This window comes from Sus scrofa, chromosome 2 (assembly GCF_054392235.1).
Source record: "Sus scrofa isolate SSC_HxYL_T2T_F1_AM1 chromosome 2, Sscrofa_HxYL_maternal_Yorkshire_Landrace_v2.0, whole genome shotgun sequence".
In the NCBI taxonomy this organism is placed as follows: Eukaryota; Metazoa; Chordata; class Mammalia; order Artiodactyla; family Suidae; genus Sus; species Sus scrofa.
Genome location: NC_139384.1, coordinates 124712073 through 124738556, shown reverse-complemented (window position 1 = coordinate 124738556; position 26484 = coordinate 124712073). Strand labels below are relative to the sequence as shown.

Sequence of the window (26484 nt, the reverse complement as noted above, 5' to 3'; positions counted from 1 at the left end):
CAATGCAGGCAACCTCTCCTTTCCTTCATCTCCCTTCCTGGGGTGCAGGTCCTGACTCACTTCTGTGTCTTTTTTTTTTCCCCTTCTTTGTCTTACCTGGATACGTGGAGATCCTTCTAGTCCTTTCAAGTGTTTGAGTTCTTCTACCAGTGTTCAGTAGATGTCCTGTGAGGATTATTCCATTTGTAGATGTATTCCTGATTCATTTGTGGAAAGAGGTGAATTCCATATCCTCCTACTCCACCATCTTGATCTCTCCTCCTTACGGTTTGTGATTTTTGTAGGCAAATAATTTTTAAATGGCATAACTCAAATTCTCAAAGATTTTACACTGTCTTTTCTTTTAGAACTTTAAAAATTTTACCTTTATATTTAGATTTGTGATCCTCTTAGAGCTAATTTTCATATAGTGAGAGTTAAGGGTAAATGTTCATTTTTGGTAGAGAAGTATTTAATAGTCTTGTACTCTGTTGGGAAATCAATTAATTATATATAGATCTATTTTGGAATTACAATTTGGTTTCATCAATCTATATGTCTCTTTTATGCACACACCATGTTGTTTGATTACTGTAGCAAACTAGGTGGTGTAAGTATTCTTTCTCTTTTTTTTCAAAATATTTGATGTTTACACATAAATTATAGAATCAACTCAGCAATATCTGAAGGTGGTCTGTTGAAATTTTGATTGGGATTTTATCCAATCTACAGATCGTCTGGGGAGAATTGAGATCTTAATAATTGAGTCTTTCAATCCATGTGTAGGATGTCTCTCTCTACTAATTTCTGTCAGCAGTAACTTTTTAGTGTACAGTTCTTACATACATTTTATTAAATGTATCCTTAATATTACATGTTTTTTGATGCTTTTGTAAATGGTTTTGTGAAATTTCATTTTTCAATTGTTTGTTGCCAGTGTATAGAGTCAGACTGATTTTGTATGTTGAGCTTTTATCCTGTGACCTTGCTAAACTCACTTATTGTGTTCTAGCAGTTTTTTTTTTTAATTCCTTGGAATATTTTACATGAAGGGTCATGTTGTTACAGATAAAAATGATTTTAGTATTTTTTTTCCTTCCATTACTATACTTGTTAGGACCTCCAGTGCAATGATGAATAAAAATGGAGAGGATATCTTGGCTTTGTTCTGAATTTTAGGGGAAAAAGTGTTCATTTTAAAATCATTAAATATGATAGCTATAGATTTTTCATTGATGCCCTTTTTTAGTTGAGGAAATTCCCTTCTATTTCTAGTGTTTAATAATTTATATAATCAGAAGCAATTAAATTTTGTCAAATGTTTTTCTACATCCAATGAGATGATCATATGGATTTTCTATTAGTTTGTTGACATGGTTCATTTTTATTAGGGTTATTGTTTTGATTGTTGAACCAATCTTTGTTCATGCTTTATTTTTCTTTCTACATATTGGCGTATTTGATTTCCTAATAGTTGAAGAGATTTTGTATCTATGTTTTGAGTAATATTGGTCTGAGTAATATGTATGTTTCTGAGTAATACTGTTCAGGTAATATTGGTCTGAGTAATATGGAGTAATATTGTTCAAGTAATATTTGTCTGAGTAATATCATTAGTAATGTGCCTACCTAATAAAATCAAGATTCCTCAAAATTTACTTTACTTGGTTATCTTGTGGCATCAGCTCTCTTATAGTCTAAAAGATTTAAGATTTTGTAGATGATTCAATTTTTTTCTCATTGTTTAGAATGGGAGTAACATTTTCCTGGGTTTCTACATCCTAAGCCTCTTAGGCTTCTGTAGAAATGTCCAAAATTCTATTTTTGATATTCATTCATATTTATGCTAATGACCCAGCTTGTTAATTTTGGGTGATGCATAGTATGTCACTATTAGAATATATCACAATTCATTTTCTGTTTTCCTCTTGAAGGAAATATTTCAGGTTTTTTATTTTTTTTCCTATTACAAGCAATACTATTACAAATGTTGTTTTAAAATGTCTCCTGGTACAACTGCACAAGCATTTCTCTCAGTCATGTACCTAGGAAAGGAATTGCCGAGTCATTGGGTACATGCTGTAACTATAGAAATAATTCCCCATACGCCACAACTTCACCTGACCTGTGCTTGGGATTACTTACATTTAAAAAATTTTCCAACCTTGTAGGTATAAAGTTATATTAATTATAGTTTCATTTTACATTTCCCTGACTACTGACAAGTTTTTTTTTCATATGTTTATGAGTCATTCATCTTTCCTCTTGTGAAAAGGGTTCCAGTTTCATGGAGGTTTTTGTCCTTTATGATCTATAGGATCTTTTATATATATATGTTCATTATTACTTTGTCAGCTACATGTGGTATAAATATTGTCTTACAGTTTACAATTTGTCTTTTTATCTTTTCACGATGTTCTTTGGTGAACTAAAATGGTTCACTTTATTTTTTTATTTTTTAATTTTTTTTCCTTTTCTAGGGCCACACCTGTGGCATACGGAGGTTCCCAGGCTAGGGGTCTAATCAGAGCTGTAGCCACTGGCCTATGCCAGAGTCACAGCAATGGGGGATCCGAGCTGTGTCTGCAGCCTATACCACAGCTCATGGCAAAGCTGGATCCTTAACCCACTGAGTGAAGCCAGGAATCGAACCCACAACCTCATGGTTCCTAGTCAGATTCATTAACCACTGAGCCACAATGGGAACTTCCATGTTCACCTTAATATAAGTGAATTTAGTAATTTTTTTCCTTTTGCATCTTATTTTTTATCTTATTTGAGGAGGATTTTCCTGCTCCAAAGTTATAAAAATAATCTCCAATACTTTCTTGTAAAATTTTTAATGTTTTTCTTTTTACATGTAAGTTTTTGATCAAATGATAGTTTTTAAATTAAAAAAAGTTTGTTCATAAAGTATGAGGTAGGGATTTCATATAATTTTTTCCCCAATGGATAACCTAACCTCCCTGAACCATATAATGAATATAATCACCTTTATTGTAATCTTTGATTTTTCATTAGGAGTAACTTTACTGTTCTTGGCCCTTTACTTTTTCAGAAAAATTTAGAATTATCTTGCTAATTTCTATAAGGATCTCTATTGAATATTAAATATGAATTTTACTTTATTGTAGTAGACAACTTAGAAAGTTATTTATTTTTACAATACTGAGTATTGTAATAACTTATTTATTTTTACAATACTGAGTATTCCTTACCATTCAAAGACATAGCCCTCCATTTATTTAATGTTCTTCTTTGATGAAAACTTTCTTCATAAAGGACTTGTACATCTCTCATTAGTTTACTCCTTGTTGTTCTACAGTTTTTGTTGCTATTGCAATAGCATTTTAAAAATGTCATTCTTGTGCATTCTTTGGTGAAGAAATGTAGTTGATTGTTTTCATGTTGATCTTATATCTAGGAATTTAGCTGTCTTCTCTTATTATAAGACTTTGGGTTTATGCTGTAAACAATCATATCATCTATGAATAACAATTTTATTTTTTCTTTCTAATTATGACATTATGTATTCTTTTTCTTGACTTTCTGTACTAGCTGGGACATCCAGTATAAGACTGAACTGAAATGGTGATAGATGTTCCCTTGTTTTATCCCTGATTGTAAAGGGAATGTTTCTAACATTTCATCAGTGTTTACTACAGGGTCTTTTGTAGGTTCCTTTATAATTTTAAGGAAGGTACATTTTTCTCCCCAGCTTACTGGGGTTTTGACTGGTAAAATTTTATGTGTTTCGTTTTCCTTTTTTCTGTTAATGTGATAATTTGAATGAAAAAATTTTTAATTAAATTAAACCATTATTTAATTCTTAAATATAATTTAAAATTGATATTTTAAATATTTTATTCACTGCTTTTGCCTTTACTTTGGAAGAGGCTCATCCATATTCAGGATGAAAATCAGCTTGTAATTTTATTTTCTTGTATTTTTTTTTGCTCTTTGTCTTCAAAGTTATAGTAGTTCATTAAATGGATTGGAGATCTCTTTTCTTTTTTATTTCTCTCTCTCTCTGGAAGAGTTTCTAAGAAGGAATTATCTGTTCCTTGAAAGCTTGGTGGATTCCCTCTAAACCCTATATGTCTAGGCTTGGTATTGACTTTCTGAGAAGATTTTTATTTATATATATATATATTTTTAACTTTGAAATAACTATAAATTTACAAGAGGTTACCAGGAAATGTACAGGGAAATCATGAATATGTTTCCCCAGCCTTCCTCATGATTTCAACATTGGTGAAGTCCATAGTGTTTATCAGATTTCACCAGTCATCTATACCCATGTTCATGCAGCTCTGTGCAACTTTATCAAGCGTGTAGCCTTGTGTAACCACCACTGTAATTATAATAGTGAACTTTGCTATCAACACAAGGCTCCCTTATGTTTTCCCTTTATAGCCATGCCCATCCTCTCTCTCTACCTCTAGCTCCTGGCAGTCACTAATCTGTTCTCCATCTCTGTGACGTTATGTAATGAACGCTACACAAATGAAATCCTTCAGGGTGTATCCTTTGAAGACTGACTTTTTTCACTCAGCATAATTTTCTTGAGGTTCAAGTTGAGTATGTCAGTAGTTCAATCCTTTTTTATTGCTGAGTAGTAGTTCGCAGTGTGGATATACCACACATTTTCCTATTGAAGAACATTTGGGTAGTTTCCAGTTTGGGGCTGTTATGAAAAAAGCTGCTATCAAATTAACTGCACATGGTTAAAAGTTATTTTATTTTTATTTATATGGCTGCATCTGTGGCATATGGAAGTTCCTGGGTTAGGAGTTGAACTGGAACTGCTGCTGAGGCCTATGCCACAGCCACAGCAACACTGGATCTGAGCTGCATCTGCAATCTGTGTGGCAGCTTTGTGGCAATGCTGGATCCTTAACCCACTGAGCCAGGCTGGGGATCAGTCCTGCATCCTCATAGACACTATGTCAGGTTTTTAACCTGCTGAGCCACAGCAGGAACTCCTAAAATTATTTGAAATACTTCTCTGATTTTGCAAGGTTTAAAGTACATGGTTTTAAAGATGTAATAGCATATCTTGCTAACATACTTCTAACTTCTCTTTCCTAAGCCTAGGAACTTCATCTCTGACTTTCTAACAGCCTCTGGTGAACTGAATCAAATTAAAAGCTATCATTATTAATTTCCTCCAGCCTCACTTAAAATAGTAAAATAATAATTAAAAAACCCCAAACTAACAAAAAACAAACCAAAACAAACAAAAAAAGCTCCTATGAACATGTATGGAAAAGTTTATGCATGAAATAAGCCTCTCGGTTCTCCGGGTTAAAATTCCGTGAGCAGATTTTAAACTACTGACTTCAATTCTTTAGTGGTTATAAAACTATCTGAATGCCTATTTTTTTTCTTGAGTAAGTTTTGGCAAGTTTTATTGTTTCTAAATATATAAATAAATTAATTTTTAGTTTAATTTTTGTTTGTTTTCAAGTTTATTATCAAAGAGTTCATAATATTCATTTACTACCTTTTTAATCGCTGCTGTTTTGTAGCTATTTAATCAATTTTTTTTCATTTCTAAGATAATTATTCTTATATTTCTTGGTGAATCTCATTAAAAAACCAACTCTTGACTTTGTTTTTCTATATAAAGCAGTATATCAAACATGCCAATTTAGGGAAAGAAATTAAAAAGAATTTTTTTGTTTTTTGTCTTCCATTGTTCCTTTAAAATTTGTCCACTTAGAGAAAGTCTTCCACTTCCCCTGGATGGAAATTCACAGAAGCCTCATAACTCAGGGTGTCATACCTGTGGCACTATTAACATATTGGGCCAGAGAGTTCTTTAGTATGAAGGTCTGTCCTGTGCACTGCATGATGGTTAGCAGCACCTTGGCCTCCACCTACTAGATGCCAGTAACAAAGTTGTGACAAACCAAAAACATCTACAGACACTGTTAAATATCCGTTGGGGGACAAAATTGCTTTCAGTTGAAAGCTGCTGCCATGACTTTTATGTTCAATCTTAGAAACATAAAATTCTAGGTGTTCCCATTGTGGCTCAGCAGTAATGAACCAGTAAACATAAAATTCTAGGAGTTCCCATTGTGGCTCAGCAGTAATTAACCTGACTAGTAATGAACCTGAATCCATGAGGACACCCCTGGCCTCACTCAGTAGGTTAAGGAGCTGGCATTGCCATGAGCTGTTTTGTGAAGTTTAGATATTTGGTTTCCTCTCTTTCTCTGCTCTTTGTAAATAGATTTTGATTCTATTCATAATTTTTCTCTTTTACTTTATGTTTAACTTTGTAGATAGCTTTTCTTTTCTTCCCTAATTAGTACTTGAGGAATATACTTTAATATACACTAATAATTAATTTCAGGTAACATCTGCTTTGGTGTAAGAAACTGGGAGGGTATCCTGATAAAGGACTGATTTCAAACCAAAAAGTGGGCAAAAGGAAGGAAAGAAGGGAGGCTGGGAGAGAAGAGTGAGCGAACCTCCAGATAATCTTGTGAACCTGCTGGTTCCCCACTTCTAGGTTTCTAAATGCATCAGAGGGACATAGAAGAGAGGCTGGATTTAGTTTGATACAAAAGGAAATTGAGGAGTTCACTTGGCAGGGGCAGATGGCTGCCTGTCCCTTAACTTGATTGGGATTTAACAGTAATGGTTCAGCCATAGCTGAGATGGTCTTGTCTCTGTGTGTATAGTCACTGGAAGACTAGTGAAGTGTACAGGTGGAAGAAAAAAGGCCTGGTTCTGGATATTTGGCTGCTGCAGCAGTAGCTTCATTGAAGGATTCCTCCCACTTCCGCACTCATTTTCACCGGGCACATATGTGTTTCTTCCAATCCGGGTATGCACTTTTTTTTTTTTTTTTTTTTAAGGGCCGCACCCATGGCATATGGGGGTTCTCCGGCTAGGGGTCCAATTGGAGCTGTAGCCACTGACTACGCCACAGCCACAGCAACAGCAGATTCCAGCCACATCTGCAAACCCACACCACAGCAATGCCAGATCCTTAACCCACTGAGCGAGGCCAGGGATGGAACCTGTGTCCTCGTGGATGCTAATCAGATTCATTTCCACTGAGCCACAATGGGAACATCAGCCCTGCTATGTTTTATTACCATGTCGTATCCATCATACTGATTCCTTGCATTTGGCACAGGGACAAGAGGATTGTGGGCAGAGGGAAGGCTTCTAGGGACTACTTGGAAAAGCAACTTGGGATAAAAACCCAACAGGCTTAAATTATTCATTGGCACTTACCCAGATCTGGAAGGAAATATTTGGTCAGGTGTGTCTGCAAAAAAAGGAACAACTCTCCTGAATATGGAATAAGACCAAGCCCTAATGAAAGATGGGAGGAGGCCAGAAGAGAATAGCTTCTAAGGTTGTCAGTACCTCAGCTTCCTGTGACATTTATTTTTCTATTAAATCTTGGCATTTATATTGCTGTGATAGATCAATTAGCCTCTCACAATGTTCTAGTCCATTGACCTTATCATTTAACTATCCTATGGTGCCACTATCACCACAGGGAGACTGCAAAAGAAACATTTATAATTTCGAATTACCTAGGTCCAGAGCTGGGGAGACATTAAAAGGCTTAGTTTGGATAATCAGCCCATTAGATGACTGAACCTTTAGGGAGTTTTCCTTTTTCTCATCACTCTTGAATTCTGACAGCTGTACAGTAAAAGCAAGAGCACAGAGCCCATCCTACTGAGCACTGGTGTTCAGGGATTCTCAAATGACCCCAAGAAGACTTGGGAGGTTACAGAATCTCAAAGCCAGAAGGGGCCTTACCTTAGAGATCATCTTATCAGCTGAGATCCTTGGCTGCAGCTAACAGAATTGCTCAATAGATATCTGTGTAAAAGGGATTAGCTGGAAGGTCATAAGGAGGCTCCAGGTCAAGAGGTGGCCAGAGGAGAATGAAGCTTGGGAATGGAAGGAAACCAGGGGTGCACTAGGGGCCGGAGCAATGGAACAGCAGTACTTTCTGTCCCTTCTTGTCCTTCAAGACTCAGTCCTGGGAGAAAGGATCCAACTGGGTAAAACCAGAAAGAGGTGGATCAATCCTTTGGCTTCCATAGTGGGAAGGCACCACCAGGACCACACCAAATCTGAGGAGGGAATCAGGATGCTTTTAGGAAGGAGGGATGACTGATGAGAAGAAAAAAAAAAATGTTTAACTAGGCAATTATTTTCTCCAGCCTGTTTTATAGGTGAGGAAACTATGGTGCCCTCGATAACAGTGTGGCTTTTTCAAGTTTACAAACTAGTGAGAGTCTAACCAGGGGTGAGAAGGTGGGTTTCCTAGCTCCAAGCTTGGTGCTCATCTTGAGAGCAGATGCCTTTGGAAGTAGCACCCGACTCAGTTGCAGTCATGAGTTTGGTCTAAGTATGTTGGTCATTCCAGTCGCAGCAGATTTGGGGAGTTAAAAATCCACTTCATTTAGACTCAGCTTTTAATGAAGGACAATTATTAATGATTTTGGTTAATAGGAACTATTTCCTACATCTGTTTTTTTTTTTTTTTTTCTTCAAGCAACATCACTACCCTACCTGAAGAAACCACTAGCTGGGGGGGGGGGGGGATGTGGAATGAAGTAGAGGACTTTAAATGTCATGAGAGAATTTCAGAGATGCTGTTCATCCATCCTGGGGAGTGGGGCTTTAATCTAACAGCCAGCCTTCCTTGGTAATGGACGTGCCTGGTCCGAGTCAACTGAAGTCAGTAGAAGCACAGGTTGCCTGGGGATGCTGTGTGGGAAATCAAGGCTGCCTGAGATGAAGAGGCGATCTCAGGCGGTTAAGAGCTATGGTGATTGGATTCACCATGGGACAGAAACATCCAGCTCTGGTCAGTGAGAGGGCTGCAGAGGCAGGAAGGTGGAAGAGGGTTGTATGGATTTACTTTGCCTGTCCCAAGAAGCTGCCCTATAGACAGGAAACATATGTTTTTGAGAGGGGAGCAGTTGACTCTTCTAATCCAAGATCAGGGATGGGGAGAGGGCTTGGTTTAACGCAGGGGAACCTGTAAATAATAACATGCTGTTTAGAAAGGCTATGGATTTGCTGACTCAAAGGTCAACAGAAATCCATTATCTTGGCTCTATTACCAGCTCGGCCCTACCCATGAGCCAGGCAAAGAGGCACGCTTGCAACTGCCGTGTGGTAGCAGCTTCCAGCTTCTCTTTCCAGACATCCCTCTCAGCCACCTTTCTCCCTTAAGTCCTTTTGTTCTGTCTAAACAAATCCTGTTATGAAACAACAACAGCAGAAACCCTGGCAAATATCTAGTCCACACAGAGAAATGGGACTTGAACTACATTTCAGTTTTGATTTCTAAACAGAGGGAGCAGTGATTGGGCTATAAGCAATACACACCCATTATCATCAGAACTCATAAGCTTAATTACAGAGAAACTGAAAGCTAATAATTTTTTATGCACCATTACATCCCTAGGAGACCAGTTACCATGGAAATCTCTCCTTCCTTTTCTTGTGCTTAGAGAATATTTATATGGAAAAGGAAGAGAAGTATAAACACGATGGAAAGATTAAACAAGACGGCACAGTTTGTTACAAATATTTTACATTTATTATTATAAGAATACAGTAAAAAAAAAAAAAAAAAAGAGGCCCACAGACCTATGAGTGGTAAGTGGTCTATTGGAAAAGAAAAAAAGGCTATTCAAAAATGGTCTATGTTTACAAAAATGTTGAAATCATGTTTTAAAAAAGTAGAAAACACTTTAAAAACATCCTACAATGTTAGCCCAAGTTCAAAGTGTATTTCTTCTTAATGTAAAACTAACAAATAAATAAGTGTTAAATACAGATCCGAGTTAAAAATGATAAAAGATAGACAACTAACTGCTTATATATATTTAGCTCTCATTCATTGTCAGACTTGTTTACAAAGCCAGAAAAACTCACCACAGGCCTTGCTGGTGTGTTTGATACTTGAGCTTTTTATAAGAAGCACCCTATTTCCAGTGTTTCTTTTATCCACTTCACAAATACATTATTTTAAAATAACAACAGAAGATTAAAGGTGCTTTAACCCAACAACATTGGCACCCAAAGGAAACTGTAAACCACAGGAGTGTTTTGCTCAAGATGAGGCTTGCAGATGGAACATCCGTACCTGGAGGTGCTGAGGGCAGACTCCATGCCCGCCCCATCCTCCCACACTCTTCTAACAATGGGAAATGGAAGTAACCCAGAAAAATCACATTTCTGCAACCACTCGCTGTGGGCCTATGCCAAGAGAGTGGCAGTGCCTGAGGCCTTTGCGCCGCCCACAGTCAAATGGCCCAGGCTCCATGGGGACATTTTGTCTTTGCTTTCAATTGGCTTGAGTCCCTGAAAAGTCAGAGCTGTTCTTGGGACTTTGACAACTTGATTTTATTCTCCTGCATTTATCTGGCTTTTTCTAACCTTATGTGGCTGTATGGCTATGACTTCAGAGAGTTCCACTCACTAGACCACAGCAGGAGAAACACAAAAACCATCACTTGGAGTCATCAGAATTTACACGGCCACCAAATCCTGCTATACTCATGTTGCTTAAGTAGACCATCTGATTTAAAATATTTACTATAAATTCAACCTAAAGTCTATGCACACCTGACTAGTAAAGCTGTTTTAGTGTGAAACCACAATGCTTTATGAAGGAAACTGACAAACAGAAAGGGCCCATGAAAAGTGTGCTTCTGGCCATTGGTCCATGTTGAGAGTCTGATTATGTCACAGGATGGTTGGGTACCTGACACTTCATGCAGTGAAATGTTCAAGTGAAGGGGACTTTCAGGTCTTTGGGCACTTTGGTCATGAATTTGAAATAACCAAGACCTCTATCTACCAGTTCCCCTTTATCTTTGATTTTGATGTGATGCTCAGAACCTAGAGCTGGGATGGGATTTAGAACCATAAGGTTATAAAATATACTTGTTATGAGGAATCAGATGAACCTTGTGGAACCAATCTCTTTGACATTAAAGCCCCAAATGGCGAATTCCCTTAAAATATGTACATTTTCTGTGTGTCACAAGTGTGAAAGGCCTGGCATCTGAGGAAGAATTATGGCAAATACGTTCACTTCTGTTGGAGCTGGTCTTCCACTTGCAGCTGAAGCAAAGCAATTAGACTAGCAGGGGATAAGCCTCCAGAGTGTCCTATAGTCTAAATATAAAAACTGCTGTGCTTTGGGTTAGAAGAAAACATTTACAGTCATCTTAAGCATGACTCTAGGCACCGTGGCCTCTACATTTGCTTACAAATCTGGCTTTTCTTAAGAGCAGGAAGGCAAGTTTATTTCTACCAAGTCAAATTATTTGTAAAAGGAATATCTCTACATAATAGAGGATTTTCCTCCCCTCCACCTCACCATCTCATATGTTTAAAAATTAATGAAAGCATGGATTAGTGAGCTGGGAAAGACTAACAGGATGGTTAGTAACAACATTCCAGATTCCCTCTCAGCCCCTAAGGTTCTGAATCCAGGGCACTTAGAAATTTAAGCTCCCATTGAGGGTTAGGGAAAGAGGAAATTTAGCATTTTGCTTTACAAAATTTTTTTAAGCAACTCAAAACAAGATCCCAAAGTTGTACAATTTGATAAGAGCTACATGAAGAAAATATTGAGTTTGGACTCATGTACCACTTCGTAGACACATGAAGAAAATGTTAATGAGGAATTTGGATGCATATACAACTTCATTTTTCATTCTCAGATTTTTGCCGCTCCAGTGTGGGAATTGGATTTTTTTTTTTTGCTGCACCCAAAGCATATGGAAGTTCCCTGGCTAGGGACTGAATCTGAGCCACAGCTGTGACAACACCATATCCTTAACCCAGGAGCCAAGCTGAGGATCGAACCCACGCCTCAGCAGCCACCCGACCGCTAGAGTCAACACTGGATCCTTACCCTGCTGCACTACAGCGAGAACTCCTATGGCCATTTTTACTTATCCTGTGTTGCTCAAAACATTGATTTTTTTTTCCCATGGACATCTATCCTGTACTTTCTAAATAAGGTTTTAGCTCCTGTGCTCAGAGGTACTGCCTAGATGCTTCTAGTTTTTGCATGGGTGTTTTAACTGAACACAAAGGGATGAAGTAGTGTTTCTGTTGTCTGCTTTATTGGTTGAAAACTGCTTCTTAGTAAGTCATTTTAGAATCTGCCTTTGATAGAATCTATAATGTGCTTACTCTGATACTAAAGATGTTCTTAGCAGATGGGAGAAAGATGTAGGAAGGGTTCTGCTCTGGGGGAACTGTAGAGTATGGCTTATGTTTTAACACAGTGGCACTCTAGGGTCTGTCTCAAGGTAAATTGGCTTATTTTAAGCTTAAGTCTCCACGTTTGTTACCCTTTTTTCTGAAGCTATGGAAAAACTCTTTGACACTGCATAACTGAAATATTTAGATATTTACTGAAAGAGGAGTGTGAGGGAAACAAGGCAAAGATTGGCAGGAGTGGAATGGGAAAACTGAGTACGTCCCGGGGTTTAAAATAATCATGTTAGTGGTTTAACATTTCTTTGTAAGTAGATCACCTTATGAGCTTGCTTGGCTGAGTCAACAGGCTGCTTCCCCAGACTTATCTGCTCCCCGTGTGCTCTCCGTCTTGGGACAAATCATCCACACTTGCCACGCAGGCGTCCTATCTCCACCCCAAAGACTACAGCAAGGCCTCTGGGTTCTGCAGTGCCTCTGCCCCAGGTCCTCTGGGTGTGCAGTGGCCTCAGTAAGTGGATGCTGGGAGCTGCTTCCTATAGGGCGAGGGCCCCCTGAGCACCTGAGGAGAAACTCTGGTCCAGGCCAATTAGACTCTGTCTGAAATAGCTGATGATAAGAAGCTCTTCTGTTTTGGTAAAGTAAGGATTAGGAAACTGAATATGAGAAAACAAAACCAGAAAAGAAAAAATAAAAATCCAGAAAAACTAGTCCCCAGCACGTTTCCCTGAGCCAGACAGTGCAGATGTTCAAGAAAATCTTCTGAATGAATAAAAATGAGGAAAACCTATTACAAAATTCTGCTACCAGGGTCATCACTGTCACTTAAGACATTTCATTACTTCATAGAACACTCACATCTTCTGCCTTCAGTGGTAATGTCTGGGAAGATAATCTCTAAGTTCAAGATTTGAATGTTTTTAGAGTGAATCCTAAATTGCCTTGTCTGGGGGCTCCTACAAGTTGGCTGGCAAGGAGAGAAGCTGACTCTGTATGTTGCAAGTACAGACACCCACAAAATATCTTTTTCTTTAATAAAATAAAAAGTAGTAACTGTGACAGCAACTTTCCTCCCATGCTGGTTACCCCAACATGTGTGGACCTCTCTGAGCACCTCACTGCTTAGGGAGTCATGCCTGTAGCCCTAGAGAAAAACAGAGCAAGAGTAATACTCATTCAACAGTGGCTTCTGTCTGAGAGAATAGGGAGCATAAAGAATCTAATCAGTATCCAATTCATGCTCCTTAAATGTTGTAGAGACCTGAGAGGCACATAATGTCTAATAACATTCAGCAGGAAGCACCTCAAAATTCCCTTCTGAGGATTCGCCTTCCCTCATTGATACCACATTTATTGCTTGGACAATGAACCCACAAGTCACTTTGCATTGGTTCTTTGTTGCCTTCCTGTCCTTCAGTCTTCCTTTTTGGATGTCTCTTTCTCTGCCTTCCATGCCTGGCCATGGCCTTGCTGCACTGTGACTGACTTGCCCTCAAATGTTACTCACATAAAGAAAGCAGCGTTGCTATTTCATTGGTATCTTCCTCCTTCTCTGCTGGATTCCATGTTTCCCTCAAGCAGAGCTCATTGCAGGAAGGTCCCTCTGGGGAACCTCTAGGAGCCAGTGAGTTAACATGAGTCAAAAACCAAAACGAGGCTGACCTTGGCGTGTGCTTGGTTAAGAGACAAGCCCCATTGCAATTGGAGATTTCCAATAAGGTGGGAATAATCAGTGATCCTAGCTGAAGAAACATTATCAGTAACTCAAATGCAAGGAGAATGAGTAGTCTTTTTAAATACATATGGTCAAACTCATTAGTTGGCAGGACGAGTATGTGTCACCAGGCACAGCCTGACCTCTGAGTGAGGGACGTAAGGCTGCTCCGAATGCAAAGGAGAGACGTTTGGTTTGCTGACACTAAGGCCTACACACTGGCAGGTGACCTCTTTTGCTTCTTTTGATTCCAGTATCTTTTAAATTTTCTTTAGAAAAGGATCTGGATCTATTCCTCTTTAATTATCCTCCACTCTCTGTAGGGGCTGTGTCGTCCCACCTTAAGAGTAACTGGTTCTTGGCTCTCTTGCCTCTGTAGATGCTTGCCTCAGCTCCTTATTAAGAGATGTGCTGAAACCTAGGCTCATTACTTCTCTGCAGTTGAAAGTGACTGGGAATTTAGTACCGTTCTAGTACAATTTTTTTTTTTTTTGCCACCTAAGAATCTCAAAGCTTATTAGGCAATTAAGTGAATTTTAATGTCTACACTTAACAGTTCAGAGTTTAATCTTGGAATCAGTATGAGGCAGGACAGTTTTCAAGGGGTAATAAAAATTTCCTTAAATTGAATTATAACTAAGATATACAGTTTATACACTTCTGTATTATAGCATTATTTTTTAAAAGGGGAATTTTATGAGAGGCTACACCTGTACCAGTATCTCCCTCAAGTAGGTAATCTTGGTATATGAAATCTTGACTTTTAAATCAGAGTATTTCCTTTGGTGGACATTAATATGTAGTTTTGGATCCTCCCAAATAGTACAATATTCAGACTTGATATGCAGCTAATTAAAACAGAAAAATAAAATATTTAATAAAAAATTTTCTGGTATGTATAAGCAAATCAGAATTAGTAATAAAAGAGGTAACACTTTATTTTAATGCTAACTTAATAGTATAATGGAAATGCAATATAAACTCACTTTCATATAAAATCTTTGTTTTCATTTAGTTAACATTAATACATAAAGAAACCGTGTCTTTTTCAATAATCTGCCCCTTTGTTATTCTTTGTATTTTGCAATATTCTGTTTTGTGTGAGGGCCCTGACCCTCCTAAACACAAAAGTCAGTCTTTACATGACTCAGAATAGTGAGTCAGGGACAATCAATCCTATTGAGAAGAAACATCTAAAATACCAGTGTTGTGATGGGGGAGTAGGTATGTGTCAAAAGAGGGCTGAGGCAAACGACCTCTTTTCAGAAAGTATCAATTCATCTCACTTCAGAGGACACACAGTCTCCGAATAATGTCCACAGAACAAGAAGGTTTGCAGGGACATTTTCAGCACATCTGATGATTCACCAGAATGAACTGGAAAGTGGTGTGACTGAGGTAAATGAATGACAGCAACAAACGACCTCGACATGTATTGCCATATTCTAATTTTTATGTTTATCCCACCATAAGGTCCTCAGGGTGCGGCGTAAATTAGAATTAAAACACTTTCTTCCTGACACAGTGTCACACCGGTATTGTGAAGCCACAGTTGTTTCAGTGGTATTAGCCAAACTTTAATATGAATACAAAAATTATTTAGGATCCCTCTTCTCGCTCCGGTTTTGCTTTGGGCAAAACTGAAACATGGAGTGTAATATGGACAAAGAAACCATATGGTGGTTTAAAGGAAATTAAGGCTATTTCAATGACCAGATATGTCCTTCTCTTTTAAAAACAACCCGCAAAGGAAAAATAGTTGTGAAATGTGCACTGAACAATGGCTGAGAGACTCATGTTCTACACGGATTTGCTAGTAAGAGGTTTCAATAATACTGTGTTTGTGACAAAATGGTGAAATGTGGATGAAGAACTTTATTACCTATATTAAATTTGGGAGATAAAAGAGAAATGATTACATGAGACATTTCACTGGGGACCCAGTGGCAGGATGGACTGAAATGAAACCTCTGGTTTTGAAAGTCTAAAAATACCTATTAATCTATTGTTGTCATTTCCTGGAAGAGAAAGAATACGTTGGCTTTGGGAAGTAACCTTAGATTACATGGAATACAAAGTAATTTTAGGTTTCACATGTTGGTAATAAATATTAATTTGACAATAAAAGTTTTTTTTTTTCCTTGAAAAATGATGAACTACCCAAGTAACTCTCATAAAGGCTCCTTGCTGAATCAAGCCAGAAAAATGCAGGTGAGAGGCTGTCCGGGCTTACCTGCCCCCCACTCCATATTCATAAATTTAAGGAATTATGACAGGAACTGTTTAAGAGTAATATATGCAAGGCTTGAAAAATCCATTAAATACCACAGAGATGTGTGACTTGGGTGAATTATATTCAGACCAGTGGCAATTTTGGTGACAACTGCTTTCTTACTAAAGTCTTACATAAAGTCACAGGATTTTATGCATTTCTGAAGTCTTCTTCTATGTCACCTTGCAAAATCTGAACAGTATTTGTATGTCTGCTTTTTGGGTATGGATTAGCCTCCTAAAGTACATAATTCCAATAATTACCAGTGACAGAAGGGATGAATAAATTATGCTTCAAGCACAACAAAATTAACAGTAAAAAATAGTCTGCATAAGTTTTTCTTAATGCATGTGCCTATATTAAATTTAATATTCTATACAACTGATATGATCTTGAAAGACTCCCAATGAGTTATTAATCCTGAACTATACCACTGCCTGCTCTGGGACAAAGAATAAAATAGAATTTAAATGCTGCAGATGTCACGATGTTGTGAAAAGCTTCTTTAATTTAAGCACAGAGTTAGGATGTGAATTGCAAATTCATCCAAAGCCTGGATGAGTGAAATATCAATGCCATGTTCGTTCTTTTCACTAGAATGCAAAGATTAAGCTTCAGGTCGTTCACAAAATTAAAGCCCAAACCATCATTCTCTCTTTGCTGAGAGCTTAACATTGGGTCTGCTAAGCGATGGGCGGCTGTTTTCTTTAAACAAAGAATATTACAGAGAGATGCACTTGGAAATACTGGCAAAGAGTGGCAATGTCCCTATTTTATTCTTGTTTTTGAAGGCTGGCAGGTGCCTAAAGACCAGAGCTCTTAATCTTAATTCATAAGTCTGTGCTTTGATTTAACACAATATATGCCATCAAAAGAAAGTTGGATTTACTGACAGTATTTGACAGAAGCGAAAAATGCTGATGAAAAAAGTGCTTTGTATGTTGCAATAGTTTTGAGGGCAAGTTTATTATGCCTTCATTTAGTGTGGATGTGGTAATCATTAAATGTGTACAAAACCTGCAAGAAGACTGAACTGGTAGACACAAGGTATTTTTCCCTTCAGTATTATTATCCTGCTTTCTCTTGAAAGTAGTACTGGCTGTGAATTCTGTGCATTGATATTCATAGTCAGCAAACAGTTGCAGGGGGCAGAAGGAATTTCCTATCCCAAAAGCTCTTCCAATGAATGTGGACCAAATAATCACTACTGTGCTATTTGGACAGAGGCCTGAGCACTTCTTAAGAGCTCCAAAGCCATATTTACCCCTGAGCGTGACCATGTCTTACACACCTATTTATCCTGAGAGGCAACTATTTACAGAACATGGGGTAAGTTCCCTGGATGCAGCTAAGATTCAACTAAACAGAATCCTAGTTTTAACTCTGTTACATTTTATTCTTATGAAGCATCTCGGAACTATGCTTGTATACCTGTCAGCTAATGATAATTCCAGGTTGTAGTACCAGAGTAAATGAAGGGGAAAAGTGGAAATGGGGGGCTGTCTTTATACCTTTTTCCTTAATAGCGTTCATTTGACTTCTTAATTTACTCCATTCACACATACAAGGCTTCTCAGTATTTGTGTGTGTGTGGGAGCACCTGCTCATATGTGTACACATATGGATGTGTTTATGAGCTAGGAACATGAAATTGTGATGGCCAAAGAAACTGATACCAATGAAGGGAATTCCGGGATGTCTCCTTTCAGATGAAGGTACTTAACCAAAAGTATGCTGTTATTTTTGTGAACTTGTGCTTTGTAACTTCTCTAAAATTTTTGTTGTTGTTGCATTGAGAAGGCTTTATCTATGAACTTCTGAAAACATTTCTTAGAGACTTTTCCATAAATTCAGACCATAAAATAAAAAGTGTGTGTGTGTGTGTAAAAGGCATGACTCAGATAGGAAGGCAGATATTCTATTTTCCTTCTCTTTGATGATGATTCTAGCTGCCCCATCTCCAGACTGTCCTCCTGTTTTGGCCACAGCTCTCAAACATTCTTTAAAATCTGTGGCCTCATCTAAGACCATGCTCTTTGAGGACATTTCATGCATCCTTTTCTGATGCCTGGACAAAAGGGGAGGGAAACGACAGCCTTACTAATGATACAGGAATGGGAGGATTCTTACACTGCACTTACTTCTGGCAAGAAAGGAAATAAAAACCCCTAGGAGGTCCCAATAATTCTCAATATAAAACGATGTTTATAAAGATACTCTTGCCTTGTCAGAGCAGAAAGCCAACTTTGGTTGGAGTGTGTCCTGCTGACATGGCATTACCAGTGCGGCTGAGAGTGCCGCCCAGGGAGGGTCTGAGGTGTGGATAGCAGCCTGTCAACTGGGCCTGAAGTAAAAAATCTCTGAGAAAAATTCAGTGGTCCTGGTGTGAATAAGACAGACTGGTTCCCCCTCATATTCAAAGCCTGTGCTTTTCTATGTACAGCAGGCTGAAAGGGCAGGATTGCTGTGGGGAGCTATGGAAGCCCTTGGTAGGACTGTGGCTTGAATGCATTGGCCTTTGACTTTTCTTTTTTAACGGCACATATTTTTAAAAAAAACAGTTAATAAAAAAATAACCTTAGAAGACGGTTGCACATAATGTGGTATAAATTCATCGTTAACGAGAAGAACCAACACGACTGCTGGAGGACCCAGTCCCGGCGGCTGAGTTTGCACTGTCCCGTCACTATGTGATTTTCTTCTTGATCATAGCGAGCTCCTTCTGAAGTTCAGAGAACTTGGGGCGGTTTTCAGGTTTATAATCCCAGCACTTCATCATAATCTTAAAAATGTCCTCTGGACAATGCTGAGGGGCTGACATTCGGTATCCTGAACACCCAAGAGAAGAAGAACAGAGAATTTAGAATTGGATGTAAGATAAAAATATTCACAGAGGGCATCATGCAGTTTGTAATTTTTTTTTTTTTCCTTTTTAGGGCAGCACGTGTGGCATATGGAAGTTCCCAGACCAGGGGTCCAATCAGAACTACAGCTGCTGGCCTACACCATAGCAATAGCAACATCAGGTGTGAGCAGCGTCTGTGACATACACCACAGCTCATGGCAATGCCAGGATCCTTAACCTACTAAGCAAGGCCAAGGTTAAGGATCAAACTCACATCCTCATGGATCCTACTCAGGGGCATTACCTCTAAGCCACAACGGGAACATCCCAATGTTTAATTTTTAGTACCTTATGTTGTTGGTTAATAAAAACAAAAAATTCATTTGAGGGCAAGTTGATTTTTTTCCTACCTATTTCAGTATTATAGAGCAATTCTAGTTCAAATAACTCATTTTTTGGTTTGTTCATTTGTCACAAAGTCTGATGTTTCTTACATCACATACGAATGCATGTTTTAGTTGCCCCAAGTATTTGCTTTTAGAATTTGCTTTTACGTGCTGTGGGTAGACTTTTTAAAAATCTCTACGACTCAGGTTTTGAAGATGAAGAGAGGATGGGGATTTATAATCATTAATTCCCAAGTGAAAGAAAAATGAGTAAGAGTCATACTCTTTGACAGTCTGAGAAGAATGTTGTCTTTAATTCGAAGTCACTTGGCAGTGTCTGAGCGGTGTGCTGGGTGGCAGGTATGTGCCTGTGAGCATCTGCCGCAGGAAGTAAAGTGTCCGTGAGAGGCGGGAGAAGGCAGGGAGGAAGCTGGAAAGTCATCGTCCCACACCCAGGTTCTACAACCGTGCCTGCCTGAGGGGCCTGACACTAGGCCACTGCCATTTTGTCAAAAGCCTATTTTCTGTTGAAAGCCATGGACAATGCAAGTGCAGGCAAGGGTGTCACCATCACCTACTTATGCCTGTCTCTGACCTGGGAACACCATAGGGTTTCTTCAGAACTGTTAGAAAATTCTCAACAACTTCTTCCCGAAGTCTAACCACATTTCAATTTGCAGTAAGATTAGTGGTGTTTTATCTGGCATCGAATAAAAAACAGGTAGTGTTCCTCAACCTCCTATTTCCCTTGAAGACAGTGACTGGCACAGCCTTGCAGATGTCATGCCTGGTAGGGGGAGTAGAAGAAAAGCCTAGCGCTTTCTATTTTCAAAGTGCTGAAATCCTTTAAAGTTTTGCTGTTGTTGGTTTTGGTTGTGTAAGAACCACACCATCTATGAGGTTCAGAAGTAGATTTCCCAATACCTCTTCTCTGTATTATATACCTGGACAGTAGGTACCCTCCTGCCCCAGGAAATGCAGACCCAGCATCAGCACCACTGTTGGGGGCTGGATGTGGACCTTACAACCCTGTGTGTCTGGCTCACCTCTTTCCACCTGCTCCCGTGCTTGCTGATTTGTCATGCCAGGGTATGGGCAGACCCCTAAACTGAAGGTCTCCCAGAGGAGAATGCCAAAACTCCATACATCACTTTCAGAACTGTATCTCCCTGGAGGGCAAACAAAAACATACTCAGGTCAGTGGATAAGCGGGTGATCATATCTGGTTGTGTAAGTCTATGTCAGATATTAACATTACAGGAACTTGCTAACTAATAATCTTATTTATTCTCTCCACTAGTTTTGCTTTCCAGGAGCAGGAATTTTACCAAATAAAGGAACAGTCTTAAGGCTTCTGGTTTAACCAAACCACCTTCCAAATCACTTTTCTCCCAAGAACAAATACTCATTCAGCATGCAAGCTTATTTTCTCTGTGGCATCTAAATGTGATGGATGGTTTATATAAAAAAGATATAAATTTGTACACATCAATGCCTAGGAGATTAAATATGTTGGCTTTCTTCAATTTTGGCTTCTGCCTGCATCATTTTCTTTCTACTAAAATTACAAACAAACTTAAAGCAATAAAGAAAGTTTCTTAACTTCAATTTTTTACTCATCACTGTTTACAGATATTCTTACATGCTTAGAGGTCTCATTTTCTCCACTGATAGTTTCATTTATGGAAAATACATTTTTTCTGTGTTTTGAATAGAGCAGAAATTAACATAGCTGACTGATAAAAACAACTTCTATAAATTACACAGTGCCTTGTTTTGTCAAAATATCTTGGTGCACCTGTTTCACTGAATTACATAAGCTAAGCTCTTAGCACCCCCCCCCACCCCCACCCCCTTGGTAATCTTCTAGAAAAGCACAGAGATAAAAGCCAATATAAGATACCTTCTAGAATGAATGTGAAATCAACTAGGGGAAGCAAAAAAGTCCTTTCTAATCTCTAAGAGACTATGAATTTCCAATATTTGCCAACATATTTCTGCCATTCCACGATTGCCCATCCTCTAAAAATGTCTTGTTACTTTGAGTGGGATGGCCTTTTCTCTATCTTAAAAAAAAGTGCAATGAGAATGGGAGTATGCCTGTGCTGTGCTAACGGCGCTGACGTCAGACTTGGGAGCGTAGTTACTGATCATCATCTCCAGCTGTGTGAATTAGCTTCCTTCTTACCAGACAGTAATTATGGACATTCACTATGCTAGGCAGTAGGAAGATTAGTTTCCTTGTCTGCATATCAACTCTATTGATGCCTGGCATCCAATAATTTAATACTTTTCATGAAAATCATTCAATGGCTCCAAGTTAAGACTAATTAACTTTTGAAAGAAGTACAAGGCAGAGAGCCAAATGCCTTCTTTTTATAATACCTGGGCAGAGATCAAGTATGGCTGGTTGTATTATAAACTAAGATCATACTCTACAAGAGATAGCTTATAACCTCATGCTATAACCTTGACTTTTGAATCTGGCTTTGCTGGATAATTTAAAAAAATTATTTTTTGGAGTTCCTGTTGTGGCTCAGTGGTAATGAATCTGACTAGTATCCACGAGAATGAGGTTGGATCCCTGGCCTCACTCAGTGGGTTAAGGGTCCGGTGTTGCTGTGAGCTGTGGTATAGGTCACAGGTGAGGCTTGGATCTGGTGTTGCTGTGGCTGTGGCTATGGCCAGCGGCTACAGCTGGCCTGGGAACTTTCAATGTGTCAAGAGTGCACCCGTAAAAAGGCCAAAAAAATTTTTTTTTCCTTTTTCTTTTAGAGGTATAATTGACATATAACATTGTATTATTAGTTTCAGATGTAAAACATGATGATTCAATATTTGTATAAACTGCAAAGTAATCACCACAAAAAATCTAGTTAACATCCAACACCATCCAGTCACAATTTTTTTCTTGTTATGAGAACTGTTAAGATCTGCTTTCTTCGCAACTTTCAAATATGCAATACGGTACTATTAACTATAGTCACCATGCTGTACATTATATTCCCATAACTTATAACTAGAAATTTGTACCTCATGAAAAACTTTCACCATTCAACCCTCCCCCCACCCCCCACCCCTTGATTCTGGCAACCACCACCTCCGTATCTATAAGTGGTTTTGTTTTTGTTGTTTTTTAGATTGCACATGTTTTTTAGATTGCACATTGTCTTTTTCTGTCTTATTCCACTTAGCATAACACCTTCAAGGTCCATCCATGTTGTCACAAATAGCAAGATTTCATTCTTTGCTATGGGTGAATAATACTCTGTTGTATTGTTCTCTATTCATCTGCCCATCAGTGGACACTGAGGTTCTTTCCATATCTTGGCTATTGTAAATAATGCTGCAATGAACAAGGGGGGGGCATATATCTTCTTGAGTTAGTATTTTCATTTTTTTTTTCAGATAAATACCCAGAAGTGGAACTGCTAGATCATATGTAGTTCTTGTTTTGGTTTTTTGAGAAACTCCATACTGAAGTTTATTGAAGAGACTTGCCTTTCCCCATTGTATACTGTTGGCTCCTTTGTCATAAATTAATTGACCATAAATGAATGGGTTTATGTTTAGGCTTTCTATTCAGTTCCCTTGATCTATGTGTCTTTTTAAATACCATATTGTTAAGAATTCTATAGCTTTGTTATATCGTTTGAAACCAGAAAGTGGATGCCTCTAGCTATGTACTTCTTTTTCAGGATTGCTTTGGCTATTCAGAATCTTTCGTGTTTCTACACAAATTTAGGTGTATTTGCTACAGTATATGAAGAATGAATTTTAATTAGGGATTGCTTTGAATTTATAGATTGCTTTGGGTAAGTATGAACATTTTAACAATACAAAGTTTTCTAATCCATGAGCATGGGATATCTTTCCACTTATTTGTGTCTTCTTCAGTCTTTTGGTTGTGTCTGATAGTTGTCAGTGTACAGGTTTTTCACTTCCTTGGTGAAGATTTATTCCCAAGGTATTTTATTCTTTTTTATGCAATTGTAAATGGAATTGTTTTCTTAATTTCTCTGTTTGTTATTAGTATTTAGAAACCCAATAGATTTTCGTATGGTGCAATTTTCTGCATTTGTTGATTAGTTCTAACAGTTTTTTTCCTGGAGATTTTAGGGTTTTCTATATATAATACGCCATCTGAAAGTAATGACAAGTTTACTCCCTTCTATCCAAATGGTATTCCTTTTTTTTTACACCCCCCCACAATTTATTCTCTTACAGTTTGGGAGATTGGAAGTCCAAAATGGGTGTTCTGGGGCTACAGTAAGTGCATAGGCAGGGCTATGTTCCTTTCCAAGGAGTCTTGGGGAGTTGCTGTGGTTTGTGATGGGGACGACAGCTCTGAGATTTCTGAATTGCCTTTGCAGTCCTGGGTCATGCATACATTATCTTGAACACCAGCTCCTGGCTTCTGTTGAGCCTCTCCCAATGGGACTCATTTTATTTCTTTTTCTTCACTAATTGCTCTGGTTAGGACTTCCAATACTATGTTGAATAAAAGTGGTGAGAGTGGGCATCCTTGTCTTGTTCCTCTTCTTAAGGAAAAGCTTGCAGTTCTTTACTGTGAACTGTGATGTGAGCTGTGGGCTTCTCATATATGACCTTTGTTATGTTAAGGTACATTCCCTGTATACCCACATTCTTGAGAATTTTTAAAATCATGAATGGATGTTAAATTTCATCAAATGCTTCTTCTGTATCTTTTAAGATATATGGTTTTTATCCTTTTTTTGTTGGTGGTATGTTTCTTTCAAAATTAAGCTACAATTGATTTACAGTGTTGTGCCAATTTCTGCTATATAGCAAAGTGACTCAGTCATACATATATACATTTTTACATATTATTTTCCTTCTTGGTCTATCCCAATAAATTGGATATATTTCCCTGCTGCTATATAGTCAGATCTTGCTGTCTATCTATTTTAAATTTAATAGTCTGTATCTACTTAGCTCAAACTCCAAGTTTAACCCACTCTCTCTTCTCTCCCCCCTTGGCAACCACCAGTCTATTCTTTATGTCTCTGAGTCTGTTTCTGTTTTGTAGGCAGGCTCATTTATGCCATATTTTAGATTCCACATATGAGTGATATTGCGTGGTCTTTCTCTTTCAGACTTATTTCACTTAGTATAAGAATTTCTAGTTCCAGCAGTTCCCGTCCTGGCGCAGTGGAAACGAATCCGACTAGGAACCATGAGGTTGCAGGTTCGATCCTTGGCCTTGCTCAGGGGGTTAAATATTTGGCATTGCTGTGAGCTGTGGTGTAGGTTGCAGATGTGGCTTGGATCCCATCTTGCTGTAGCTCTGGTGTAGGCAAGCAGCAACAGCTCCAATTCGACCCCTAGCCTGGGAACCTCCACATGCCTCGGGTAAGGCCCTAAAAAAAAAAAAAAAAAAAAAAAAAAAGAATCTCTAGTTCCATCCATGTTGTTGCAAATGGCATTATTTTTTCTTTTCATGGCATTATTTTTTCTTTTCATGGCTGAGTAGTATTCCATTGTGTACAGGTACCACATCTTAATCCACTCATCTGTCAGTGGACATTTAGGTCATTTCCATGTTTTGGCTGTGGTGAATAGTGCTGCAGTGGACACAGGCATATGTGTATCTTTTGGAATGAAAGCTTTGTCTGGATATATGCTGGATCATATGGTAGTTCTATATTTAGTTTTCTGAGGAACCTCCATAGTATGTTGTACCACTTCACATTCCCACCAACAGTGTAGGAGGGTTTCCTTTTCTACATACCTTCTCCAGCATTTGTTATTTGCAGACTTATTAATGACGGCCATTCTGACAAGTGTGAGGTGGTACCTTGTAGTTTTCATTTGCATTTCTCTAATAACTAGCACTATTGAAAATCCTTTCCTCTACCTTTTGACTATCTATATATCTTCTTTGCAGAAATGTCTATTTAGATCTTCTGCCCATTTTTCCATTGGATTGTTTGTTTTTTCATTGTTGAGTTGATTTGAGCTGTTTATATATTTTGGAGATTAAGCCTTTGTCAGTTGCATTGTTTGCAAATATTTTATCCCATTCTGCAGGTTGTCTTTTCATTATTTTTTTTTTCATGGTTACCTTTGCTGTGCAAAAGCTTCTAAGTTTCATTAGGTCCCATTTGTCTATTTTTGTTTTTATTTTTATTGCTTGTGAGACTGACCTAATAAAACATTTGTACGATTTATTTCAGAGAATGTTTGGCTTATGTTCTTATCTAGGAGTTTTATGGTATCATGTCTTATGTTTAAGACTTTCAGCCATTTTGAGTTTATTTTTGTGCATGATGTGAGGTTGTGTTCTAGTTGCATTGATTTACAGGCAGCTGCCCAATTTTCCCATCACCACTTGCTAAAGAGACTTCTTCCCATTTTATATTCTTGTCTCTTTTGCTGAAGATTAATTGACCATAAGTGTCTGGGTTTATTTCTGGGCTCTATATTCTGTTCCATTGATCTGTTTGTCTGTTTTTGTACCAATACCACACTGTTATGATTACTGTGACTTTGCAGTATTGTCTGAAGTCTGGGAGTTATGCCTCCTGCTTGGTTTTTTTCCCCACTCAAGATTGTGTTGGAAATTCTGGGTCTTTTATGGTTCCATACAAATTTTGGTTTATTTGTTGCAGTTCTGTGAAAAGCATCATGGATAATTTGATAGGGATCACATTAAATCGGTAGATTGCTTTTAGTATGGCCATTTTAACAATATTAATTCTTCCAATCCAAAACATGGGATATCTTTCCATTTTTTGAATCCTCTTTTATTTCCTTTATTAATATTTTATAGTTCTCAGCATAAGCCTTTCATCTTCTTGGTCAGGTTATATCCTTTATTTTGCTAATGTGATATATCATGTTGATTGATTTGCAGATGTTGAACCATCCTTGCATCCCTAGAATAAATTCCACTTGACTATGATGTATTATCCTTTTAATGTATTCCTGAATTCCATTTGCTAATACTTTGTTGAAAATTTTTGCTTCTATGTTCATCAATAATAATGGCCTGTATTTTTCTTGTGATGTCCTTGTTTGGTTTTGG

The 26484-nt window shown here is 38.0% G+C and overlaps 1 protein-coding gene across 11 annotated transcripts in view; it reads right to left on the bottom strand.

Moving 5' to 3' along the window:
• Positions 1-9554: 9554 nt before the first annotated feature.
• The window catches only part of FER (FER tyrosine kinase), a 440923-nt gene continuing 423993 nt past the window's right edge, over positions 9555-26484 (bottom strand). For 6 of the 11 annotated variants that reach the window (XR_014838490.1, XR_014838489.1, XR_014838491.1 and 3 more), the window contains 2 exons: positions 20483-20605; positions 14847-19034 (listed from right to left, as the gene is read on the bottom strand). Coding sequence is in view for 8 of the 11 variants with exons in the window: in XM_085014205.1 (XP_084870331.1) it covers positions 18892-19034; positions 20483-20605 (266 nt within the window). In the remaining 3 variants the exon portion in view is untranslated. Of the gene's footprint in view, positions 19035-20482; positions 20606-26484 lie in introns of all 11 variants that reach the window. The other 5 variants (XM_021084605.2, XM_021084604.2, XM_005661571.4 and 2 more) reach the window with 1 other exon arrangement.